This window comes from Anolis carolinensis, chromosome 6 (assembly GCF_035594765.1).
Source record: "Anolis carolinensis isolate JA03-04 chromosome 6, rAnoCar3.1.pri, whole genome shotgun sequence".
NCBI lineage: Eukaryota > Metazoa > Chordata > Lepidosauria > Squamata > Dactyloidae > Anolis > Anolis carolinensis.
This window is the reverse complement of record NC_085846.1, coordinates 98,421,830-98,438,072: the sequence shown is the minus strand read 5'-3', so window position 1 is coordinate 98,438,072 and position 16,243 is coordinate 98,421,830. Positions and strand designations below refer to the sequence as shown.

General features: G+C 35.1%; 1 protein-coding gene across 1 annotated transcript; it reads right to left on the bottom strand.

Annotated features, from left to right (window-relative positions):
• Positions 1 to 1,152: 1,152 nt before the first annotated feature.
• On the bottom strand, positions 1,153 to 6,805 carry commd3 (COMM domain containing 3). Its single transcript, XM_008112441.3, has 8 exons — positions 6,529 to 6,805; positions 3,563 to 3,674; positions 3,385 to 3,448; positions 3,244 to 3,278; positions 2,876 to 2,936; positions 2,631 to 2,687; positions 2,462 to 2,521; positions 1,153 to 1,497 (listed from the first exon to the last, which is right to left on the bottom strand). The coding sequence occupies exons 1-8, from the start codon at positions 6,665 to 6,667 to the stop codon at positions 1,438 to 1,440; spliced, it is 588 nt and encodes a 195-aa protein (XP_008110648.2). The 5' UTR covers positions 6,668 to 6,805; the 3' UTR covers positions 1,153 to 1,437.
• Positions 6,806 to 16,243: the final 9,438 nt, after the last annotated feature.

Genomic DNA, 16,243 nt, shown 5'->3' with positions numbered 1-16,243 from the left:
AGGTGGGCAACTGTGCATCAATGGAGGTTTTCCTCTCCCTCAAATTTGGGCAGAACTGACTTTTTTTGGTCCTGCACCACTTCTTTTATATATATATATATATATATATATATATTAAATGTAATTAGAGCAGGCATGGGAAAACTTCGGCCCTCCAGGTGTTTTGGACTTCAACTCCCACCAGTAGGCTGTTAGGAATGGTGGGAGGTGAAGTCCAAAACAACTGGAGGGCCAAGATTTGCCCATGGCTGAACTAGAGGGTATCCTTGGGCATCTTGCCTTTGACCGTTCTGGGGATTCCTTTACCCTACAGTTCTAAGAGTTAGCCCTATAGTTTTCCATAATCAGGAAAGAAAACCCCACAATTATGTGAAACATTAAATGTTAGCCCATTTTTACCTAAAATATGCTTTCCTAGAATGCAACATACTTCATCAAATGGATAAGGTGTTATTATTAGCCTAATATTATATAGGCTAATCACTCCAGGCTACAAGAACTGAAAGCCTCTGGACCTCCTACTGACATGGTTATCTTCCCTTCCAGGTAGATAATGTCACTAGTCCTTTTGCTATGATATCACAGAAAACACAAGGAAGGGGGAAAACAGAAACATGTTTTTTTCCCCCCTGTCCCTTTATAAATCTGAGCCGCATGGCTACCCCTTTCCCAGGCTGGGTGTATAATTGCTAATGGGAAATGCGAGATGGGGGCGAGGGCAGGGTTGTTTTTTTGTTTTAAGTTGCAGAGACAAGGCTGGTCACATTCCATTTATAACCATTCAACGGCATTGAAGTGAAAAGGGACCGACTGGTGCAATTAAGGGCACTACTGCCATTGTCTATCTACATAAACTACTGAATATTTAGTGAGTAAATCTGAGTTGAAACAGATGAATGACAGTTTCGTGTCTCAACCTTTGCGTGTGAATCAGTAAAAAAAACCCTGCAACCCTTTAACCAAATGAGATACATGCAGGCTGACTGCTTAATTACAACACAATGAAGTCCTCCTTAGCTTCAGAGGTCCACAGATCTTTAAAGTGATTTTTGCTGGGGAGGTTAATCTTGGAATGTTGACTCTACAGAGGGGACTTCATGAAAAGCCTTCCCAACAAACCCCACTATTATAAGGCAGCTATGACACACAAGCTCAATTCTCTCTCTTTATTAGAGGTTAGAAATAAGAAATGGAAAAAATGAAAGGTTGTTTTTTTTCTCAAAAGAGTGAACAGTAGGCAAATAGGAAAAGAGACAGTTGACTAACAAACATCTCCGTAAGACATGTCATTAAAACACAATAGTCTTGACTGAGCACAAATCTTGTCTTCTTGTCTAGAAAGTCCTGGCCAAAGGTTATCAAAGTTTCATCCAACAGACAAAGTAAAATCATCTCATGTTCAGTCTTCTTCGATTCAGTAGACTGGCACCTTTGCATTTACTGCTGAGTTGTTCTCTCAAGGCTTTTAGCTGCATCTTTTAATTTTCCAACTAAGTCCTAAAATATGGAGCAAAAACTTTAGAAAACATTTTTGTGGTAATTATCTGATTGCTTGCATGTCTTAAAAGTTATATGAACCTCTACTGCTTTTCAAAGATACAAAGTTTACATGTGTAAATTGTGGCTATATATTTAATATTGTACCTTTGTGGCTATATTTCAAATGTTCTTGAACTTTAAGAAACATGCAACCTTTCTACCATATTAAGAAAGTGGCACATGCATAATGGATATAACAGGAATGCTAAGCTACTAAAATTGGAACATTTTACAGGGATTATAAGGCTTGCCACTTTGTGTCATTTACAAATGAATTGATCAAACAAAGTTATAAGGCTGCAGTCCTAAAGAGTTTTACTGGGATGCACAATTCTTTAAAAATGATGGAATTTTCAATAAATATGGTATATAAAACTAAAATATATTTAAACTGTTTAAATATTAAGTTGCAACTCCTGTCTATTGCTTCTTTTTACAGCTAAGTTTCCAAACATACACTCCTATGAATGTTTGTTCAGAAGTCCCACTGTCTTCAATGGCACTTACTTTAAGGTAAGAGTACATAGGATTGAACATGAATTTAAAAGGAAATATTTAAGTTCTGTTTTAAAAAAATTTTGCTAGCTGCTGACAATGCAAATTTCTTAATGCAAAAAGGTTTAAAATGAATATGTAAGTTGAGTGAACCCCAAGAAAGGTAAATTGTTTACTGTCCGCACTGTTGTGTCAAACTATATTGTGTGGAACATGAATATTCTCTTTCAGAACATATTAACTTGAAACCCCATACTCAGAAATCATAAAAGCAAGTAATAATTCTATATAAAAATTTCTCAAAAGGAGAAGTCAAAATAATATGTTTTCAGAATTTTGCAAAGTTTACTTTTAGTGTATTTTTGGTAGAAAATATAATTACTCTAGTGATAGTACTCTGACATACACAAACATAATATAAAAATACCTGTAGCTGCTCCATAGAACAACTAAAATTAACATCCTGGCGAGATCTTGAGTCATTGTTCTAAAGGAACAAAAAAACCCCCCAAACAACACAAAATTAATAAATGACAAACTCTGAAACATTTCTTTAGCTTATTAATGATTGCAAAAGCTAAGGATGAATACAGTACCTCTACATTTAGGGTCATCAGATAAATAGGGTGATAGTTTTTATGAAGCTGATTCGTCTAAAGTAACAGAGAAAAATAATAAAATAAATAAATAAATTACTTATTTGGTATATTTATATACTGCTTTTCTCACCCCTGGGGGGACTCAAGGTGGTTTACAACATATTAATGGCAAGAATTCAATGCCAACATACATATAATAAAAATCATAATAATATAATAACATAATAATATAATTCAGTTACCTTTATTTGGTATTCTAAGCGCCAACAAACATCAGTTATATGTGGTGGACATCTCCCTGTACTGGAGAATACAATTGTTATCTGTTAGGTTATATTATGCCAGATAATAAACTGTTGCACACTTCATTGTTATATAGATCAATTAAGTGTACTTCAAGTTCAGTTTAGGGAAGCATGTTACTCCAACTGGCAAAGTTCTGCAGAAGTTTTATTCATTGTATTCATTCTAGCAGTCTCCTACACTTCTATGTGATAATGGAATTTAAAACCAACTACACAATCTTATATAGATCTGTTCATAATGTATCAGTGGGGCTTTCTATAGAGTATGTTCAATACTTCAGTATCATAATATTAAAATGACATACCTTCCCAATAGGATTTCCAAGTTATCTTTATTTTTCTGTAAATAGGAAGAAGGAAAATGTTTGCCTCTTATACAAACATTTATATAAATTAACAAAAATATGAAAAGGGAGATAAAAGTGGGCAAAAGTAGATTTAAAAACCTGGTATTCTGTGCAAAATTGTTCAATTCTTTCTCTGTCAAACTTACAGTCTTCTAAATAGGTGCTAAAGGGAAAACCAAAAAGAAAGTGTTAAACTTAATGCCAGTACAACTCAAGCAGGTTTAATCAAATTGGCATAAAACCTCAACCTCTGAAGGGCATTAAAATAGGAATATACCTTATGGCAGATTTGTCAGCTTTTTGCTTTCCAGCTTCCACTATACAAGTTGCAGCTGCAGCATGGCAATATTTTAATACTGCCGGATCTATCTGTTCCAGGTCTGGGTGATCTAAAAATAAATGGGTTGGTGATGATTTATTTGGTGGGAGGGGTTAGTTTAAAATACATATTCTGAATATTTCCCTACAGATAGACTAAGCAGAGTAGGATTGCAAATAGCTGTTGGTCCATTAGGATGCATATAATATTGACAGATTGTAAGCATAGTATTGACTCTGGTATTTGTCTCATAAAAGTTCTCTTTGTAATAAATCATACCTAATTTTGGCAAAATCTCAATTTCCTTTCAATCACACACACATACTTTTCCCAAACACTTTGATTCTGACACCTTATTTGTAGTATCAATTAATGTTGGGGTTTCCCATAAAGTTCAGGCCTTGGCACATAAGGCTACATCTAATGAATTTTCTAAAGACAGTGAGTGTCCTGGTTTTCCCCTTCCCATCCGTCTTTATATCAATTCCTGGAATTACTTGGCAACTGAGGAGTTGGGGAGTAAATTGTGCTGCAGAATAACTGCAAGGAAAACTTCATTTAGTATTTACTTTCTCTTCTTTCTGGGTGGGCAGGGCGTAAGGATTTCTTTCTCCATTAGACACTGGCAAATGTACCCGCAGTCGAGATAATCTTAGGAAACCATTTTTCTCCAAGAAGTCACCTACAATATAAGCTTTCAATTGGCTCTACTGTCTTGCTCCGAATACTATCGTGTTCTACAAACTCTTCTAGACACACACACAAATGTTCTGATTTGTTTCCTGAGTTTTATTTATCTCCTCGTCAACTGCAGTTCAGGCCAGTTCCTACCGGAGGCCGCGCGTTAGCAAAGCAAGCTGCTCTCTCCCCAGCATTAAGGCGAGCGGCTGAAACAACCTCCTCACTTCCTTGCAAAGCAAAGCAAAGCCTAGGAACAACAGCAGCCAGGCTGCTTTGCCAGCATACACAACCGCCGATCCAGAATTTTGCCTTTGAAACACAGAAACCGCCCAAGAAAAAGCGGTTAAAAGCGGCAACCTTAAATAAAAGGAAGGCACACAAACACTGTGCTCTGGCCGGGGTGAAGCTTGTGCTTTGCGCCTTCCGAAAATAAATCAACCCGTTTACAACTCTGACCTTTGCAACAACAACAACAAAGTGACTCCAGGGCTGCTCAGAATAACTCTTCAAGGCAAAATTTTAAATATATAAAACGGCACCGGGAACAAACCGACAAGGAACACCAAGAAATTGAGCTGCTGTGAGTTTTCCGGGCTGTATGGCTATGTTCCAGAAGCATTATCTCCTGACGTTTCGTCCACATCTATGGCAAGCCTCCTCAGAGATTGTGAGAAACACTGGAAACTAGGCAAGGGAGGTTTATATATCTGTGGAAGGTCCAGAGTGGGAGAAAGAACTCTGTCTGTTGGAGGCAAGTGTGAATGTTGCAATTAATTACCTTGATTAGCATTGAAAAACATTGCAGCGTCAAGCCCTGGCTGATTCCTGCCTGAGGGAATCCTTTGGTGGGAGGTGTTAGCTGGCCCTGATTGTTTCGTGTCTGGAATTCCCCTGTTTTCAGAGTGTTGTTTTTTATGTACTGTCCTGATCTTAGAGTTTTAAAATACTAGTAGCCAGATTTTGTTCATTTTCATGGTTTCCGGGTTTTTTTTGTGAAATTGTCCACATATTTGTGGATTTCAATGGCTTCTCTGTGTAGTCTGACATGGTGGTTGTTGGAGTGGTCCAGCATTTCTGTGGAGATGGTGGCCGGGGTATAAATAAAGTTTTATTATTATTATTATTATTATTATTAATAATAATAATAATAATATGCTATGCCCAGGTTGGTTCGTCAAGTGCTCTGTTTTGGCTGACTTCTTTAGTTGGATGTCACACTACACAGAGAAGCCATGAAATCCACAAGCATGTGGACAATTTCAGCAGAAAAGAGGAAACAATGAAAACGAACAAAATCTGGCCACCAGTATTAAAAAAATTCCAAAACCAGGACAGTAAATAAAGAACAACACTCTTAAAACTGAGGAATTTCAGACATGAGCCAATCAGGGCCAGCTAACACCTCCCATCAAAGGATTCTCCTGGGGAGGAAGCAGCCAGGCTTTGAAACTGAAAAGCTATTCAATGATAATCAAGGTAGCCAACTGAAACATTCATACTTGCGTCAAACAGACAAGAGTTCTTTCTCCCACCCTGAACATTCCACAGATATATTAAAAAAACCACTTGCCTAGTTTCCAACATACCTCACAACCTCTGAGGATGCCTGCCATAGATGCAGGCGAAACGTCAGGAAAGAGTGCTTCTGGAACATGGCCATACAGCACGGAAAACTCACAGCAACCTATAAATCAACCCGTTTACAACTCTGACCTTTGCAGCAGCAACAACAAAGAAAAGTGACTCCAAGGTCTGCTCAGAATAACTCTTGAGGGCAAAATCTAAACTAGATATAGATATAAACTAGGCAACAAACCGACAAGGAAGACCAAGAAAGGCCGAAGGGAAACAACAGCAAGTCATATACCACCGGCTCTCGGCTTTCAAGAGAAAGAAAGAGAGAAGCTGTGCCACTGCTTCTAGGCCAAAAATAAAAAAATAAAAAACCCCTAAGCGCAAGGCATATTTACATTTTTGCAAGGAAGTGACAACCGCAGGGTAATGGAGAAGAGCATAACAGAAAGAAACGAAACAAAGGCCGTATGTGGGTGGGTGGCTGCCTCGGTGCAAGAGGACACTTCCTGCGTTTTAAGGGGAAGCAATTGCTGCTGCTATTGCAACGCTGAAGCAGCCAGGCTGAACAATGAATGCACCAGGAAGAGAGCAAGGCGACCTCAGGAGAAAATCCAAACATTGCGGCTTCCCTGCCCTTCCTGTCGCTCAAGGAAAAGGCACGGGCTTACCTATGAAGGCCTGCTCGGCCTGGCTGCTGAGCAAGCTCCGGAAAGCGGCCTGGAGGAGAGCAGCGTAGGCTCCCGAAGAGAAGCAGCCAGGATCGGCCAGGGCTTGCAAGCCGCTCTGTACGGGCTCCGACAGCTCCATTGTGAGCCGCGCCGTGACCTTCGACACCCCGACCACGTGAACAGCCGCGCTCAGCTGATGCTGTAGTAGTAACACAAGGGGAGCCGCCGCCGCCGCCGTGGTGAATGCTGCTTCTGCTGCAAGGCGCCGTTTGTTTCTGCTCAGAGCCAGCAATGGGGAACGGCGCTGTTGCCATTGCTCTTGAAGCTCCCTCTTCCTGCCTTCCTTTCTTCCTTCCCCCTCCATCTAATAGGCCTGTAATACATATATGTTCAATTAAAGAGGGTTTAATTTCAGAGCAGTTTCTCATTTTCTATATTCAGCAATTATCTCCTTTTTTATTTATAGTTGTGAGTGTGAAGGGAGATATTTTAGCACAGTTAGGGATTGATGTGGTTTTTTTCCTTTTGTATTGGGCCTTTTGTTTGCTTGTGTACAGGTGGTAATAGTATATTGGGTGTTGTTTGCAGTATTTATGTACACAAGCACTCCAAATAACAAGGAAAGGGGGCAAGCATCAGCAAACAAAGACAAAAAAAATATTACACGAGCCAACAAGTATTTTTAATCAGATATAATTTTTAGGTCATTCTGATACATTTTTTTGGTGCTGAATTCAGATCTGTGTTTATTTTTTTCTGTCATGTGTAATTTATGCATTTATGCCCTGATATCAATCAGATTCTATTTATATCAGTGCGTAAATGCATTAATTATTCCATTCTGTGTTTACAGTTTTCTGAACTAATGTTTTTCTTATAAATATACCTTCCCATTCTCTGATAGTTCTTTATAGGCCATCTCATTTTGTACATGAGCACTCTATATACAGGGCTGTCCTATACATTTTTTACTAAGATGTAGGTCCCAGATATCAATTAGATTCTATTGATATCAGTGCGTAAATGCACTAATTCCATTCTGTATTTATAGTTTTCTGAACTAATGTCCTTATAAATATACTTTTCCATTATCTGCTAGTTCTTGCTTTATAGGCCATATCATTTGGTACATAAGCACTCTGAACATACATGGCTGTCCTATACATTTGTTTTACTCAGATGTAGGTCCCTGATATCAATTAGATTCTATTGATATCAGTGAGTAAATGCATTAATTATTCAAATTAGCCTCATCTCAAAAACTACATGTGATAGAGAAAAAAATAAACACAGATCAGAATTCAGCTCAAAAACTCTACAAGAATTACCTAAACTTATATCTAATGAAATATACTTGTTGGCTTGTGGTTAATTAGAATCTATTGATATCAGTGCATTAATTATTTGATTAGCCTCATCACAGAAACTACATGTGATAGAGAAAAATAAACACAGATCTGAATTCAGTGCAAAAAACAAACAAACACAATAAGAATGACCTAAAATTATATCTGATGAAAAATAGTTGTTGGCTTGTGTTACACGAATATGATGCAAAATGTGCAGACTTTACAGTAGTCTGCTGTAATATCCCATTTGTCATATTTTAAAAAGTTGATGTTATAGAAAAATTAATATATTTAAAATTAGCATAAAATTGATTTAAACTGCTACTCCCATTTCTGATGATTACAAAACGTTTGATTTTGTTGGCTACCGTTATTAGTAAACAACATTAGACTGAGAGACTGGAATGCCTCATGATCAACCTTATTTTTGAAGGATGTCTGTGATTTCTTTAAAAAAAAAGAAGGGCCTGAATGCTATACTTTGATTTATATCATAGGAAATTACCCACACATTGTAGTTGACTGTAAGACAGGTCTGAGTTCCTTGGACTCACTGACAGATGATATGTTTTCCCCTTTCATTGCCTTGCAGACAGTGATACAGGAGCTGTGTTTAAGTGTTCTACCATGACTTTATAAAGGGTTTTGAAATATTCTAGTGTCATGAGGTAGGCTTAGAAACACTACAAGAGTAACAAATGATATAGACTTTCTTGCTCAGTATTTTGTTCAAAGATAATCATTTAAAAAATAAAATTGATTTCTGTCATGTTCTGGAAATGTTTCTAAAAGTATTTATTTCCAGTATTAAAAGTTGAAATCTATTTCTATCATTAAAGTTGCATTTTTTACAGTTTCTTTAGTTTCTTCCAAGTAGATTCTTAGAGAACTAGATGATTCTATATATAGGTCTGAGTAATTGCTTGAACTGGACCACTGGAATATATTTTTTAAAATGTAGTTTTCTGAGCTAATATTTTATAAATATACCCATTCTCTGATTTGTAGACCATCTCATTTTGTACAGAAGCACTCTGTATATACAGGGCTGAGCTACATTTTTTACTCAGATGTAGGTCCCTTACATTCAATAGGAATATCACCCAGGTAAGTGAGTTCAAAACTCCATACTTAAGGCTGTTTAGGGTAAACTTTTGGCAACTTGGTTTAAACAGAAATTGCTATTAAAACATAAATTCCTGTAGCATTGTTTGTAACAGTTGTTCATTTAAGAGACAAATCTCAATGGCTAAGGTTTGTGTTTATATTAAAAAGTGAAATAACACCTGTCTTAATAGTATCTTAGCTGTACACCCTTCTGATAAACTAAGTTTAGCTAGTTCTGGAATCATTCAGCAAGGTTTATAGAATTCTATCAGTGGTGTCTTAGAATCAGAGAAATAGACTAATTCTGGAGCAGCCTTCTGAGGAATGTTGATGAACAGCCATTTTATAAACTTATCTGAAAATCAATCTGAAATTTCATAAGGTATACTACCACCACACCCACCCTAAGCAAACCTGATTGTATCTGTTTTCAGAAGCCACGAAAGAGTTGTTGCCAGGCAGAGTTGATAATACTGGGCTAGGGCAGTCAAAAGGGTTGACAGTGTAAGTTAGCTGCATATGTTGCTAGCACAAGTCCTTTATCAAATTAGTAAGCTTTACCTTATTTTTATATTACATAATATGATGTTTTTATGCTAGTAGAGTGCATAAATAAGTGGGATAAGCATAATAATGTTGCTGGTGAAGAAAAGACAACAGCTATATATTCTCTTTGGAGTATATCCCATTAAACATAGACAATTTTAAGTAAATAGGCATCAGCTCACGGAAATAGCATATCTGCTCACTCAGTAGTAAACTGCCCATTGGGTGAACGGTAAGGACTCTTCCTGCATTAAAGTCTAATTCAGAGTGCTTGTGGTTTTTAAACCTATTGTTACCCATGTTAACAAAGTTATACTTAAAGCACCAACACATGGATGGCTGCTGTAACAGCACACCTAAATTATAATCTACATTTGCTTGTTTTTATTTCAACTCTAATACAGCACCACATTGTTGAAACAAGGTTTACACTGAAAAATAATTCTATCAAACATGTGAATAGAGGCTGATGCAAAGTGAAACATGTCTCAGTGCAGAATCATAATTCAGATCCAAAGATAACCTCTACTATGGTTTTCAATAATAGGCCCATCCACCTCTTTCTTCAAGGGAAGAAGATCCCACATGTTCCTCAGGCAGCTTGTCTTCCCCAGGCAGATTATTTTCTTGCTGAAGACATATAATTATGAAGTTATTACTCTATTTATTTTTTTCTTTTACTTGGTCCAAGAAATTTCTTTATATGTGCAAATAATTTTAGCAAGATATTGCTATTTTGAGGATGTATGCAGTTTTTTCTGTCTTATAATTGTAACTGTGTACAGAAGGAAAGGTTAAATCAAGACAAACATTATGAATATTATCTGGAAATTCCCTTAACACATACCGTACTAGTTTCATATAATAATTTGAGTGAGCCCTATACATATTCTACCCTCAGCCAACCTCAAGAAGAATGAAAATATATACAACAGTTTCATTTATTATTCAACCTGCTTAGCCAAAGACTTCTTAAAAGTGATATTTCACATCCTCCAGTTCAAAGCATTTGGTTAGTATACTCTGAAGTCCTTGATTTAATTATTCAAAGAAGCTATTAAGCTGCACTCCCCAAGTTCATTTATATTATATCACTTTTAAAAACCAATTTTCTATATAATTAGTTCTAGCTCAGATATCTTAAGCTTTCTTTGGGCATACAGCATAGGGCCTAAACTCTTGGTGTCAAATGTTCTACTATTCATAATTTCAGAGTTTTAAAAAAATCAATCTGTTACTCTTTTTAAAAACTGGATTCTGACAATGATCTATTCCTGTTTATTTAGAATTTCCTATTAACAAGAACCACCTCAACCTCTAAATAATTACAAATCAATACATATAATCTGCTACTACAAGGGTTGGTAGCTTATTAAATCAGTTAGTTCAGGCTATAGGTTTGGGAAAAAGCTATTTTCACTGTTGTGGATGATTGATAAAGATAACTTGTCATTAAAAACGTGATATTTGCATATTGAGCTAATCTTGCATTTCCTTTATTACTTTTAATAAAGTTTTGATAATTTGCATGATTTATACTTTATTAATAGATTTAAAAGAATCTGGTTACCCAGGAAGCAAGTCTTGGTAGATGCTGGGAATTAAATTTTGCTTCTTTCTGTGTTTAGGAAAAAAACCCTGTACGTTTGATCTTTTGTTTTCTGTTTGTTGTGAAAGCAGTTTTGTGTATTTTCATTATATATTCAGTTACCTTTCAGAGTTTTTTTTAGCCTATTGCCATGTATTAATTGGAGTTATCCAAGGCTGCTTTGATTTCCATTTCCTTTTTTTATTATGAAAACTCATGTGATGAAAAATCACTTGGCCAACATATACACAGGCTATGAATCTAATAGATTCATGTATTTATGGGCTAGGAATCAAAGTGTTCCCTAGGCCTACATTAAGGTCTGATGATGATTTTTTTGGTTTATTTATTCCTATATCATAAAATGTTTAACTTCCTTTTGGATCAAAACCTGTTTGCCATGTCAGATAAGGAATTTGATACTGGAAAAAGTAAACCAACTATAGGGAATATGGCAATTTTGATTACTCTGCATTCATAGAAGTAGTTCCATTATTTTTGGATTGTAGGAACTTTTTATTGGCACTATACAAATAATTTATATCTTTGTGTCATTCACATCTGGTATATCTTCTACAGTATCATCAAAGTCCTCCAATATAAAATAAATGCTCTAGATTTTCAGGAAAAATCTGGGTTTTCAGATTTGTCCCAAAAACATTCTACCTTAATTAAATTGCTGTTTTCAGGACTAGGCCACGGTCTCTGTATTTGTCCAGGCTTTTCTTTTTTTAAGTTATAGTGATTTTATTGAGCCAGCATGGTGTAGTGGCTTGAGTGTTGAACTCTAACTCTGTAGACCAGTGTTCAAATCCTTACCCCAACCATTGGAGCCCACTGAGTGACCTGAGCAAGTCATGCTCTCTCAGATTTAAAGGAAGGCAAAGGCAAACTTCCTCTGAAAAAAATCTTGCCAAGAAAACACTGATAAATTCCTTTTTGGGTTACCATAAGTCAGAAACAACCCGAAGGCACACAACAACAACAACAACAACAAAGTTATTTTGTTGCTTTTAATCTTTAATTGTGGGTTCTGTGCTCTTTAATTTTGTAATCTATATATTTGCTTTATTTTAACTGAATAACTTGCCTGGAGAAAATGTATAATGGGTGGCATTATAAAAATGTTAAAAATGAATGCATAGAATATTTGTAAAGAATTAGTTTTGACAGGTTACCTTGAATAGAAGATACAATATCTGTAAACAATGGAACTTACAACAACTTTAAAGTCATTTTTTTCCAGCTAAATTATTGCAATCAAAATATACCTGGCTTTTCTTTCTGAAGTGAATCTCAAATCTAAGAAGTATTTCCAGGGCATTGAAACAAAGGCAGCATAGTGTAGCAGTCCGAGTGCTTTTTTTTGCCTCAGGAAAACACAGATTCATGGGTTCACTGTGCAACATTTGACAAGAGAGTCACAGTTTAATCTATGAAACGGGATCGTTTTGAGATTAAGACACTGTTTTGAAGAATTTGAGAGTAACATATGTCACTCAACATAGGTTCATTTTAGTGCCACTCCTTACTCTGAAAATCTAGTACGTAATTGTTCTAATGAGGTATTCTGTGATCCAGTTGATTTTAAGACATTCTAATCCAAAGTGTAATTTCACTGTCATTCTGCCTGCAAATGAAACAAAGCTCTAATACATACATACTACTTAAACACATTTAGCAGCACAGAATAAATGTTACGCATAAATGGATATATACAATAATTTATATATTTCCCAAAAGCACTGACATAAAGGCAGGCATGATAATGCATCTGGCCTATTATACTATTAGCTGCACTACATTGTCACATTTAATAAGGTAATACTAATAAAAATCATAAGCTTATATTACAATTTTATGCTTCTTTACTCAGAAGTTAGTCTGCTTTGTTTACTTCCAAGTAAGCATATGGTGGCTTCAATAGCCTATCCAGATAAGACCCTTCTAATATAAACCTTTTCTTTTCTAAGAAGTTCCTCCATTGATTTCTTTTTAGATATGAGTCTCTCTTTTAAAATTTAATTGTACAAATGCAAAAGTTCATCCATGGATACAAAATGAAACCTAGTACCAAAGTTTTGATAACTTGCTTAAAAGGAATTGACAAGAATTTCTTTTAATGAAAGCTGAATAAATTGCTTTTTAAATAAAATCTATAAATAAAAAATATAATTGGAGTTTTAATCCATGTTTGAAAAACCAGTCTTCTTTAATGGTCCCTGCCATTCTGTGATGATTTATAATGAGTCATTTGCACAATTTTCTACTTTTAGCCTGTGATCTCTGAAAAAAGACACACCCACAAAAGGACAAAGTACAAAAGCATTAGCCTTGAGAAGGTATGTATACATTCACCTTTATTATACCAGTGAGCATATATTCTTGCTAATAAAGCTGTGTTCTTAACATATAGATTGCGAAGAAGACTATATATATAAGGCAATATATAGATTGCAACAAAGACTATACATACAGAAAAAGAAAGATTTAGAATTATATTATTTTTGCATATATATATTTAATTATCCTTGATCTTTCTTTCCCCAGTAATAATCCCAGTTAAGATACATGCATCTGATATTTTATATAAAACTTAATATTAAAAAACATTAAAAATCTGAATGAGTTGACATGTTGCCATTACATTTACTATCATCTTTTGCTTTTTATGCACTAGTAAACAGTTCTTGCCTTCTTTCAGCAAATTTACCACTTGAAAATGACAGTTTCTAGCACAATTGCTCAATAAAACATAAGTATCGAAGTGATCAGCTAATAAAATTTGTCAGATAAATGAGAAATTGTGTTCTTAATCACACGTGATCATACATGCACCTACACAATCTCTTGTACAGTTTTTCATGTATAAGCACAGAATCTCATTATACGAAAAGTTAATGATGGATTTATTGTATTAAGAAGTGTAGCAATTCATGATTTATTTTGAAAGACTTGGCTTAAACCACATTAGTATTATTATGACCTTTCAAAACACCACATTAATTATCCTTTGAAAAATAAAGGTGCTGTGAATGCCTCTTTGGTTACAACAGACACAGACTATCACAGCAATTCGTAAGGGAATTAGGTGAGCTTTTTCCAACTAGTGCCATTCAGATGTGTTAGTCTCTAGCTCCTATAATCTTGGATGTTGGAATCCAGAGCATTTGGAGGATAGCAGGTTGTGAAATTCTGAATTAAGGCACTGTAATATTTTCATTAGTTTAAGAAAACTTGAAGAGACAGCAACAAGACTTTTCTATTTGAAGTCCAAGTCTTCTGCAATATGAAGCACTGCCCTGGAGAATATCTAGTTATACATCAACCTAAACATGTGACAAAGCTTATTCCTCCCAGTCATACATAAAATACAATGCCATTTTAAAAATGTGAGTTTCAAAACTCACCATTAAATAATAAGTGATGGGCCCACTACTTACTGTCTTAAAATGGTAACAGTCATCAATTGCATGTATTAAAAGATATGCTATAATCAAGGCTCAGTAAACTGTCTGTAGTGTATCAATAGAGAACCACGTCTCAGTTGTAGGATCATATCCTCAATATCACACGCATAAAACACAATGCACACAATCCTGTGCTTTGGGGACAAGGATTTCAAGGAGTACAATCATTTTGTTATGATAACCTGTAACCAAAGTAAATAAATAATGACTAAAATTAAGATTGTAATGACATTTAAAGCCTCCAAATAACATTGTGGCCAGTTTTATTTTTCACTCTTCCCAAACTATTGGGGGGGGGGGGGGGGGTGGGGGGGGGAGAGAGAAAGAAGGGGAACTTGTAGAAGAATAGAGAGAATCTCAGTAAGAAAAGCCAAAATATCACTAACTGCATTCTCCAAAAATTTTGTGCAGACAAGTAAGCAAACTTATGTAAAAGAAACCAAACAGACAGAAACAAAGAAACAAGTAGAAATCAAAAACACAGGGCTAAAGAAGTTGTACAAAATGTATAATTTAGAATTGCTTACTCATTGCTATATATATTATAAATTGTGTCAGGTTCAGCGTTTTAGAGTAACATTGTCTCTTGCTTTATAAAATGTTAATAACAAAAAATATTCACTTTCTGTCTTATATCTTTATTTATTTATTTATTTATTACCCCATTTATACCCCACCTTTTCCTACCCCGACAAATTGTGTACAATATATTTTTAAATACATCTAGTTACTTGATGCCCTTTTTATTACAGAGAAGGAATGTCACTAAGAAACCTTTCTTCCAAGTATAGAGAGTGGGATTTATTTTTCAGAAACCATTGTTCCGCTCTTTTGACTTTATACAGTTGAATAAGGGGCCACTTTAAGAAGATTCCACTTGGAAATGCTACAAAGTCTTCATCATGCAGAGTTAAATTTATTAGCTTCTTTAGACTTCTTTGCAATTTGTGCCCCCAGTCACTAAATATTGTGAACTGCTATTTCATCAAATTATTTACTATTCGATACTCAATTTCCTACAATATAATTATTTTGTAATTAGGAAAAGGCATGCAAAATACATTACTTATTTACTAATAATATATTTCACTTTGATACTGTCAAATTTTATTTCTCATGATCAAGGAATCTTCATTTAGGTCTATTTGATTTGCATTTTATCCTTTGAAAAAGCCCATATGGCTGGAAATATTGAGGAAAAGTATATATATCTAGACTAGATCCTTCTAAAATCTCTCCTTTTGGCTTTTTTATTTTTATTCATTGCCATAAATATTCAGAGCAAAACATCTTGGAATAATATGACACACTCCAAGAACAGCAAAGGCATTTTCAAAATATATAACATTGCAATCAAGTGTTCCAGATAATGAAAGTACTATCTTCACTTCATTTAACTTAAATGTTGTTGACAAATTTATTCCAGACAGTAAAGTTATATTTAAAGGAAGAGTGTAGTAAAACAGTGTATATAAGAGATTTCTTAAATGGGAATTTTAATGAAAATACAGTATAAATGATGTATGGTACCATTAATAATTCAATATTTTAAAAATTGTTTGTATACCTCATTCATCAGCAGATTTGTCAAAATGGTTACTTCCACAACCGAAAGCTAAAATTTGTGCAGCTGTATTCCAAGATTCCTTGAAAAG